Source organism: Contarinia nasturtii, unplaced genomic scaffold (genome assembly GCF_009176525.2).
Source record: "Contarinia nasturtii isolate CC-2019 unplaced genomic scaffold, AAFC_CNas_1.1 Cnas_scaffold_1371, whole genome shotgun sequence".
Classification (NCBI taxonomy): Eukaryota; Metazoa; Arthropoda; class Insecta; order Diptera; family Cecidomyiidae; genus Contarinia; species Contarinia nasturtii.
The window spans coordinates 1,563,354-1,573,821 of record NW_022198708.1 but is presented as its reverse complement, the minus strand read 5'-3'; the positions used below and the strand labels follow the sequence as shown (position 1 = coordinate 1,573,821).

The following is a 10,468-nucleotide window of genomic DNA, read 5'->3' as shown; positions in this document are numbered from 1 at the left end:
AGAAACACATTTTCATATTTCATTTCACATCGGGCAATCGCATCGAAGTTCATCTATTCGCCGCCCAATGTCCTTATTTTTGTATTTAAAATAAATATTATCATAATATTGAAAGGTTTATCAACAAAAACAATGCATTTCAATCTTTTTTTTTCATTCAATTTTATTTGTAAAAAAATGTGGTTTCGAATGGCTACTTTTTGGTTTTCATTTTGATTGACCTTAACATATTTATTATGATACTTAATTGTGCGTTGCTTTTGGTATAAAATTTCTTTGAGGATTTTATGTATGAATTATCGTTGATTCAGTTTGTTTTATTGGTTCATCGCGACCTGATTCAAGATCCTTAATTTGCTAATTTCTTTTATAAACTTATTCTTCTAATTTTTGGTCGATTGCATTAATTTGGATATTTAGCACTTTCGTTGTACAAAGGTGTGGTAATATACTTTTGATCGTAAATTACGTTGCTCGGAATCGGTGCTGCCGGAGAAAATGCTGATTGAAATAAACAAAAAAAAAGAAAATCAAATTTATTTGCATTTGCAATGTCAATTGGTGTCATTAAATAGTCACACATACAATGAGCAATAGCTTTAACATGAGCACAAAAATTTTTCTGATTTTTTAAACGCTATTAAATTTCTAATGTTTTTTTTTCTTCGAAAATGGAAACAGTTGGGGTATAAATACAATCAATAGACCCATAGCCCCCTTTACAGATTGAATTTTGGACATTTATAATGGAGTTGCATTATTGATGTTATATCAATACAAACCTGGATCGAATGCGTATCGAGGAGCGGGCAAATTATGAATTCCAGCTCCGGTGGCGTCAGAAGGATGATAAGCATAGGTGTCAGCCGCATGCGTTGAATATGTTGTGGGATGATACGGTGTGTATTGATCGGGATAGTAGCTTGTATTCTACGACCATAAAAATTGAAGAAAGTTTAAGCATTTTTGTGAATTCACGTGAATAGTATAGAAACACTTTTTTAATACATTTTTTTGTGTTGGATGCATTTTGTGCACGTAATTGACATGATCATTGCAATTTTCAGCTTGATTTCTGGTAATCTCTTAACTTTTAGAACGTATAACTTCTTTGCAATACAAAGTCGCTTTAAGTAAGTTTGGTTAAAAAAAAATACTTACCGAATATTCATTTCGATCATCAGATCGCGTGTGAGTAGCAAAAGAGTCGCCATATACAGGATAATGGCTGTAGGATTGGGAATATGGTTTTGTGTTTTGTTGGCGCCGACGAAAACCACGAGTGCGTCGACGTAAGCTTCCTTCTTCTTGAAATTCGTGATTTGATTTCGGATCGATTGTCCAAAAGTGGCCTTTACCAGATTTCCCCATTCCACTATTTTGGTCCTATTAAACAACAAAAAAAGAGAGGGAGGAAGAGGACGAAAAAACCAATTAAAAATATGTCGATTGAAATTTACGGTTGATGTACTTACTTTGTTGACTTTTAAAAAGCATTCATTCAGCGATAAATTATGACGCACTGAATTCTTCCATCCAACGTAATCGCTGCGGAAGAAGGAATGTCTGCAAAAGTAATACAAAATATTTTGTTATTCACACATAAACATCGTTTTTTATCTATGATTTTTCTATTCACATCGCATATTTTATATTCGGTGTGATTTTATTATTTTGCTTTTCTCTCATTTATGACATCACAGAATGCAAATGAAGAAAGCATAGATGAAAGAGTCGTTGCATTCTTTACATGCATATCATATGAAATTGTTTATTAAGATTCGCACAAGCGTAAGGCATACATATTGGAGATAAGAAAATGTATTAAATTACACTTTGGTTTTATCGAAAAGATGATGCAATTGAAGCGATGCAAACACGGTGGGACGAACGATGATTTAAACAAGTTGACGTTAGTTAGTAAACTAATTCCAAAATTGGTGCAAAACAATTTTTTATCATTTGAATTCGGAAGCAGTTATTCTTTTGGGTACGTTCTTCTAAACATTTGAAATTGCATCTTTTTATGACCTTTGCTTCATTGCATTACATAAACATACACAAAAATCAGCCTTCATACAGTTAATTTCAGAGATCCTTTTTATCCAGATAAATGAGGACAACTGTTCGTATAATGTGTCGCATTGCTTAAGATTACAGAATGACTGTTTTGACTTTGCATTTTGAAAAATGAACAAGTGAAAGAAAATTTGACAGATATTTTGAATGTAAGACTCAGTAACTGCATTGAAGTAAGAGTTTGTCAACTGTGAACTGAAATTTACAACATTTTATCAGTGGTTATATTACATTTTATCTAAATTAATTGATCAACAGAAACCAGAAAGATAAAGAATTCTTATCTCAAGGCCCTATGCTCCACTAGGAGTTAAAAGAAATTAAAAAAAAAAAAAAAAAAAATATTACATTTTCCAATTTGATTTATGTTGTATATTGTTTTGTCCCCGTGTGAAAATGAACAGAGAAACATTAATTTAATATGTACACAGCACACTCCGTCGCAATTTGTATACCCGTAATAATAATCTCATGTCTTGACTGAATGGTGGACTATGTGAACTTCTATGGAAATCAATCAACTTTAGTCGGTTTATAGTCAGTCAGGTAATTTGGCTGAAGACGAATAAAATTTCAATTAATTTAAAATGATTAAAAACTCTCAGAATTGAAGATAGTCGCCAAAAATGTGCTAATATTGATTGAGTCATTTTGATCTCAAATTAGAATGGAATTACTACTAAATTAAGATATTTTCACCGTGGATAGTCCTTTTAATTCAAATATTATAGCAAATAATCGATATTCTTTATTAATAAATATAGCATTTCTTACGTGGAAATATTCTACATTCTATAAATGCTGAAATTAAATATATTCATGCAATAGAAAAGGAAAACGAATTGATTTTATCAGAGAACTCAAATAAAAAGTAAATTATTCGGGCCGAACTTAATTTTTTTTATAAAAATTGAATTTTTTGAAGTTATAGCAATTATTTCATCTTTAAAATGAATTATTTTATAGAACTTCTGGCATACAATCACAAAAAACAATCATTCAAGCTATTTTTTTTGGTTTGAGCACATGATGATCGAATGGTCTTTATTTATTCTTCAGTGACCGGCAATAAAGGCAGTATTCACTATTTGAAAGATAGTTTTCAATCGATAATATTAAAAGAATTGTTGTGTTTTTTTTTCTCCACTTACTCATTTTGTAAGAACTGGTAAATTTCGTTGAGGGTGAGTTGATTCTTTGGTGATGATCGAATTGCCTTGGCAATTAAATTGATGTAACTGATTGGTGGTTTTTCAGGTCGTCGGGCACCTTTTTTTGTTTCATTTTTTGTATTTGTCGTTGCTGTGGATGTATTCGAACCAGAATTTGAACCTTTCGAAACTGTTGTGGTTGACACCAATATTGTTGAATCCATTGTTGTTGGCGATCGCAATGCTGTACTATGACCACTATTAATTTGTGGAACAGGAACGGACTGTGTTAAATTCGTGGTGGTAAATTTTTGCTCCAATGCGCCACTGTATCGAATCGTTGATGTTGGCATCGATTGTATTGTTTGTGTTGTAATTGGTGGCGGCAAACATGCGGACACAGGGTATTTATTTTCAAACGGGCCCGGTTGTACAATATATTTTGGATTGATATAAGGTGGATATCGAATCACATTGTTTTCTTGCTTAAAATGCATTTCGTCCGCGTACTGATAGTTTGGCATTTGCGGTTTTATATCAACATCCATGTGCACCCGATCGAGATCTTCACCATAATAATCAGTCACAAAAATGGGCTTCACATCGTGTTCGTTGTGGTTTGGCGGCGGTTCATAGCTTGTGGCCATTTCACGAATTGACATAAAATTTTGTTGTGTCTTTATCATTTTATATCTTATTGTTTCACAAAGATGACTTATTTCCAAATAATAGTCGTTAAGATTCCTGAAGATTTTAAATTATCGAAATGAAACACTCGAAAAAAATAGTGGGTAGAATTTTTTTTTTCAATTCAGCGAATAGCTTTATTTTTATTAAAAGTAAATAATGTTTACACTCGATGTTTATCAATTAAAATGTGTGTATATTCCATGTACTTAACACTTGATTGAAAGATTCAATTTTCAAATATGTTTTTGCAATGACTTTATGACTTATGAAATGACATGAGAACAAAAATGCTCTCCGATGTTGACTCTCGAGAGTCGCGGTGCAAACTGATCAGGAGTCGTTCTCCAAATAGAATATTATATGATCTCTATTCACGTTCAGTGCTGAGCTCCGCTAAGTTGTGCACACTACATCGAAAGACGAAAATCGTAAGCAAAAGGAATACGGTGCACGTATTCTCTCAATGTGATTTGATCCAACTGGCTTGCGAACGATTGTGAGACCACTGATTGGTTGTTTACTTTAATGCGCACATGTGAATGAATTTATCTCTTTCTTCCAGCCGATTCTATCTCTTTTTTTTTCAAAGCATTCAATCAGTTCTATTCAATGCAAATACAAATCAGCCCCTTAGAATGCCGGTTTATTGCAATTCATTTAATCAAATTTTACGTAACCGTATTCTTTTTTTTTTCGCTCAAAAATACCTTAGATACGAAGATCCTTAAGATCTTGAGCATATGTATACGTTGCAAATGTTTTGTTGATGTTTAATTAATGGCCATATTTATTGCGATCACTTACTGTGATTTATACCATTTTAATATGTAGATCGCAATAATCAAGTGCGATTTACGCTGAACGTTGGTGGCTGACGGTGAGGATTTAGAAGCTAAATACGTCTGTGCGAATTGAAAACGTTTATGATTGGGCGGAGTCATTATTCTATTGGTTCGTTCACGTTTAAGTTTCATGCGAAGGTTTGTTAATTTATTTGCTAGCAACTTGATTTGATGTGCCTTGGTGAGGAATACTCCTAGTTATTTTATATATATAACTACATGCCAAAATGCAATTTGATCATATTTTGAAGCTATGACAGGCAGAAACATTTTCTGCAAAAATCCCATAAAATAATCATTTTTATTAGTTATTCGATAAGTATCCACTTTATCCGGTTGTAAAGTAAGACATGATTGTGATAAAAAGTTTCTATTCTGTAAAAAATCAAATGATTTGTGTACAATTGGAATTGTAAACATCAGCAAGTCTCGGGATGAAAACTATAGATTGGAGACGAAAATCAAAAGTATGTACTAACTCCAATATGATATTGTATTTTTTTCACTGGTTTGGGTCGAATATACTTTGATTCTTACTTATTTAAGCAAAAAAAAAGTGGAAAGATTTCAAGGAATTTCACATTCCCAACAAATGTTTGACCGTTTTTTTGTGTCTCTCTTTGACTTTTTTGAGAATGTGCAAAAGTGACATTTGTTTTTCCCAAGTCATGGATATTAGTTTTGTGCGTAAAGAGTACAAGAAAACGTTTGAATTTTTATTCAAATTGCTTTGAAGTCTTTTTTCACTTGACTTGATTATGGCATCAGTGGCCAGTTCACAAATCTTGAATAAAAAAATATCCTTCACACGGATATTCTTTGGGTAGGTTATGCACATTCATAAATGAATTGAGTATCAAGGCATTTTAATTAGACCAAATGTTTATGTTTTGTGGAAATTTGTTGTTAAAATCGAATTCAATGTGCATTGGTTTTATTTGGTATGTGTTTGTTGCGTGTTGTCGACGCTGTTGTCAGATATAAACATAATTACGAATTTAAAAAAAAAACAAAATCGATCGATGCTCTTAAGATCTAAACGTAAATATTAGGGATTTTCATAAACATAAGAAATGTGAAAAAGAAACTGAATGAGAGAGAGAGAGAGAGGAGACGCAGGAAAAAAAATGTTGAATGAAATACTTTGGTGGTGGTGGCGGTGATGATGATGAAGAAAATATTTATACAATTTTGCGCTAGACATAATGTCTACCACATTTTGTTTTGAATGCAGATTTTTATGTTGATATTGTTATCTCAATTTTGCTTTGTTCTCTATCTTTTTTCCTCATTCTTCCACCAATTTTCTTTCTGTGTGTATAAATTCTCTTGAAATATATGGCCAATTTACAGGCTTTACGTAAGCTATTGCATTATTTTGTATACAAAATAGTATACAAATCAAGAATGAATGTGTATTACACTTGAGCCAATTATATTCTTGCGATTATCTCGTTTTCTCATGCATTCATGTCATATTGATCCTAGTCCAAATGTAGCACCACTCTCTTTCTTTTGTATTCACATTACATTCATGAATGGCAGACGGAAAAACCATGAAAACCGAACGCATTTTCCGAACAACTGGCTACATCGAATTCGATTTCAATTTTATAAACAATTTTAATAAGTACAAAACAACATTTATATTTAAAGAAAAGGAGCGAGAAAAAAAAGTGTTTCGTGTATACTACGGTCTCATAGTAAATATAAACGAATGGGCAAAAAGCATCAATTCTTATGCTTGTTTAAAAATCGGTTAAAAACACACCGAATTTACAATGTGTGTTTGGGGTTTGGGAAACAGTGTTTGTGTTTGCATTACACAAAAGTGAAACATCTCACTTTAAACTGAAAGAAAATGAGGCATTTATGTATGTGTATTAAAACAGTCCATTGATTGTATACAAGTAGCATTAGCAAATGAATTGGGTGACGCGCATTGATCTGATTTTTGTTTACTACAAAAATTATATTATTCAATGTATATATATGTATAGAACTTTGAACTTGATGGCTATAAAGTCAAGGATAATTGGTGCATTTGATAAATGCAAATCAGTGATGCGCTTTGGAATTGAGCTCATCTCAATTCATTTAGATAACGATTCATTTTATCTTTCATGGAATCGAGGCTTCGCTTTTTCTATTTTGAGAGTGAAACTTTACCTTTGAATTATTGCATAGCAAAGTTAACATAGTCTTAAAATGTATTGTTAAATTTGAATTCATTTTTCGCTCCCTTTTTATAATGGTCAAATATAATGTGTGTATACATTTGGCATGTCATAGGTTGGTGTGAGCTTCTCAAATTTCGAAGTGGTAAACGTAAATCGTAAAAATATATCATAAATTTTAGTTTGCTTGACATTTTCAAGCGTTTGCCATTGACAAACGCACAAACGGAACTCCATTCAAATGGTCTATAAAATGATGTAATAACCATTATTCTCCAACCACTCATGAAACAATGAGCCGTACACTTGAAAAACAAATAAAACTGAACAGTTGATTATTATCCAAAAGAAAGAAGAATATGAAAAAAATCCACTTATATCATCATACCGAAAAAATGCAATTGATTGTGTTTTCATTTCGAAAATGATGCAAATAGAAAAACGAATACGCCGCACATTTCGAATGTGCTGTTGATTTAATTTTAAAACGTATATAATGCAATCGAAGTAATGAAGAGATAAGACATTTGTTTATTCGAAGATATTTGAAAATCGAAAATTTGGCAAAACAGTTTTTATTGATTTCCATTTAATTGCCCGCCGATCTTACTATGCACATTCTTTAGCAACGGCCACTTTGTCACTTGTCAACCATACAGCGGCATTGAATTATGAGCACGAACAACTATAGTGTTCATTTCATGACCAAAATAAATGTAAAAAATAAACAATATTTTCGAACGATAAATATTTATTAAAATTCGAATGAATTACAATAACAACAACAACAACAAAAAAAAAATAGAGAAAGAGAACGAAACTTCGAAGTGCATGAGATTCATGCGCATTGCGCATAAACAAAATTAAATCGCACGAAGCCTTTTTGTAACTATAAACAACGTTATTTTATGATTTCTAACAATTTCAAAGAATTTCTGATCGTCAGTGTTTTTTTCTCTCGAGCTTAAGCTTAGCCTAAAATTGTTCAAAGTTGCTGTATGCAATTACTTTATTTCCTGACTTTTCTCGCTTCATTGGAACCCATTTTTTTTTCTCGGTGGAATGATATTGTTTAAAGCTGTAATAAAAATCGCTTAGATGAACAGTAAATTTTGTTCGGATTTTATCTCTGTCGTCGTTTCGCTAGTTAACGTATTCCTTCTTTTCCCTTTCGTTCGTTGTGCTTGCCAATGCACAATTAAGCAAGAAAAAAAAGTGAAATTAAATATCGAAACATTTTTGGCGACATTTTGGCGATCAACGTTTCATACGAATGGAAATAAACACACAAGCACACATACAAGCATACGATTGAGATGGATTAGAGTTCACGCTGAATTATTTATTTTCATTTAGAAATGTTTTATTTCAATTGTTTATTTTTACAAAACCAACGAAATACATTGTAAAGACAATCCTATTTTATCTTATTCTATTCTCGTTCAAGTGCATGACACACAGCATTTCATTCAATAAATACATTTATCTAAACATGTTCGTCCATCGAACGAAAAAAAACCTCAAATAATTTCGTTCTTTTCAAATTACAAACATAAATAAATGTAAACAATAATCAAATGACTGCGAGGACAATCTCGTAATCCCAATTTTTAACTTACCACATAAGACAAAACGTGTGAAAATGTTAATTTCAATTGAATGAAGTGCCTGAATTGGGGCTATGTGCTAACAAAAAAAGATCGTTGTCAATGCAAAATGACTTAATTAACTGCTGGCCAATGATTTGAAGCACACTGTTGCATAGAGTGCGAACATAAGTGTGTCGCAATGGAGACGAAATTATAATTACCAAATGAAAATTTCAATTTTCATGCCCGTTGAACGGTTTTGTTTATATTATCCATATCTCATTTATTTACAGATCACATAAAATCACATTCACCGTACGGATGCACACTAATACACAAACACATGCCTGATCGTCGACAAAAGGCATAGCTTCCTCTCTAGAATTCTTGAAGAAGAATAAAAATTACATACATGCATGGAATCACATCTCTCACTGATTTGTGAATTGTTTCTTTAAAAAAAATACATTTTTTTCTTCACTCCGATCCGTTGTGTCGATTTAATTTTTTCTGCATTGATCTCTATTTGATGCTGAAAACGATGAGTTAAAAATATCTCTTTGAAATCAAAACAGATCCAAAAAAAGGAGAGCAAAGACGCGATTTGTTTATAAAACGGTGAACGTTCTTCTTCTTCTTCTTCATTTTGCTGAGTTTTCCTTTCCGTAATTTGCTTTCAGGCTTAGAAAATGCGATAAATTTTTTCTCATTGCAAGAAGAAGATCGAAAATGATCGACTGAAAGAGTGAACGAATAAAAAAAAACCATACATTGAAGACACATTGATATTTTGAAATGGATAACGGTTAATATGACTAATTTTACGATCGAACCCCTTTTTCCATATTGCATTGGACTAATAAATACTTTGATGCATTTTGTTTACTATTTAACCAAACACTTGCACCCGATCATAAGACGAATGCAATCGATTTGATATTGCCGAACTAAAGGCAGCAACGACGACGAAAAAAAGAATGCAGACCGAAAAAAATGATATACACCAGTTTGGCCGAATGATGCCATCGTATCGACAACCGCCGTCGAAATCATTTCAAATTCCGTTTGGGATAAAATCAGATTAAATGTTTTTTTTTTTTTTTGAAATTCTTTGTAAACGAAAAATTATGCGTTCGATGCCTGTTTCCATATGTTTGATTTTGTTACTTATGCGCTATGGAGCAATAACAATCATCGCCGGCCAGACAGTTTTGAGTGAGGAAGAAAAAAATCATCCTAGTCATTATGCAGATTTTACAACCAAACGAACGGTCATTAAAATCATTTTTTCTCTCTCTCTATCTCTTGCCATCCTCAGTGTACATTCGTGTAAAATTCCAAATGAAAACTCAACAAGATATTCAACATACCTTTCTTGTGAGAGAGAGAAAAAAAAAACGGTCTAACGATATTTAAATTGTTTGGGATTGAATAAAAAAAGGATGTTGTTATGTGACGGCGTTGATATTCGATCATTTTTGTTGACAAGTGTGATTTTGTGAAGCGTATTGATCCATGTCATGGATATATCTCAATTTACGCATTTTTGAAATGCTCGAGTTGAAATCATGTCAAAAGTGTTCATCATCTTGCAGCATTTTCTTACATAATAAATAGACCACCAACACTACCAATTCGGTACCTATTGCAATGCACAGGCAACTTTGCTGTATTGCTGCTATGTTTGTTGCTTTAACAAATTTGCCATTAAGTGTACAATAGAGGCAAAACAAAAAACCTCCAATAAATACACAAATGTGTTGAGCCGAGTGCCGAAAATAAAAATGAAAAAAAAAAAAAAAACATACCAAACGATGAGACTACGTACTGATCTGTAATAGAATTGAAAAATATCAGGACCATTTATTCGTATGCCAGAGTTGAAAAACGACAAGAAAAAGAGATGAAAAAAAAACCGTACAAAACGGACAAGAGAAAAA

At 32.2% G+C, this 10,468-nt stretch overlaps 1 protein-coding gene across 1 annotated transcript; it reads right to left on the bottom strand.

Moving 5' to 3' along the window:
* Window positions 1–185: 185 nt before the first annotated feature.
* Window positions 186–4,229, bottom strand: LOC116345835 (forkhead box protein biniou). The gene is made up of 5 exons (XM_031775544.1): window positions 3,231–4,229; window positions 1,476–1,566; window positions 1,162–1,386; window positions 783–930; window positions 186–501 (listed from the first exon to the last, which is right to left on the bottom strand). Exons 1-5 carry the CDS (start codon window positions 3,914–3,916, stop codon window positions 404–406), a joined length of 1,248 nt encoding a protein of 415 aa, XP_031631404.1. The 5' UTR covers window positions 3,917–4,229; the 3' UTR covers window positions 186–403.
* Window positions 4,230–10,468: the final 6,239 nt, after the last annotated feature.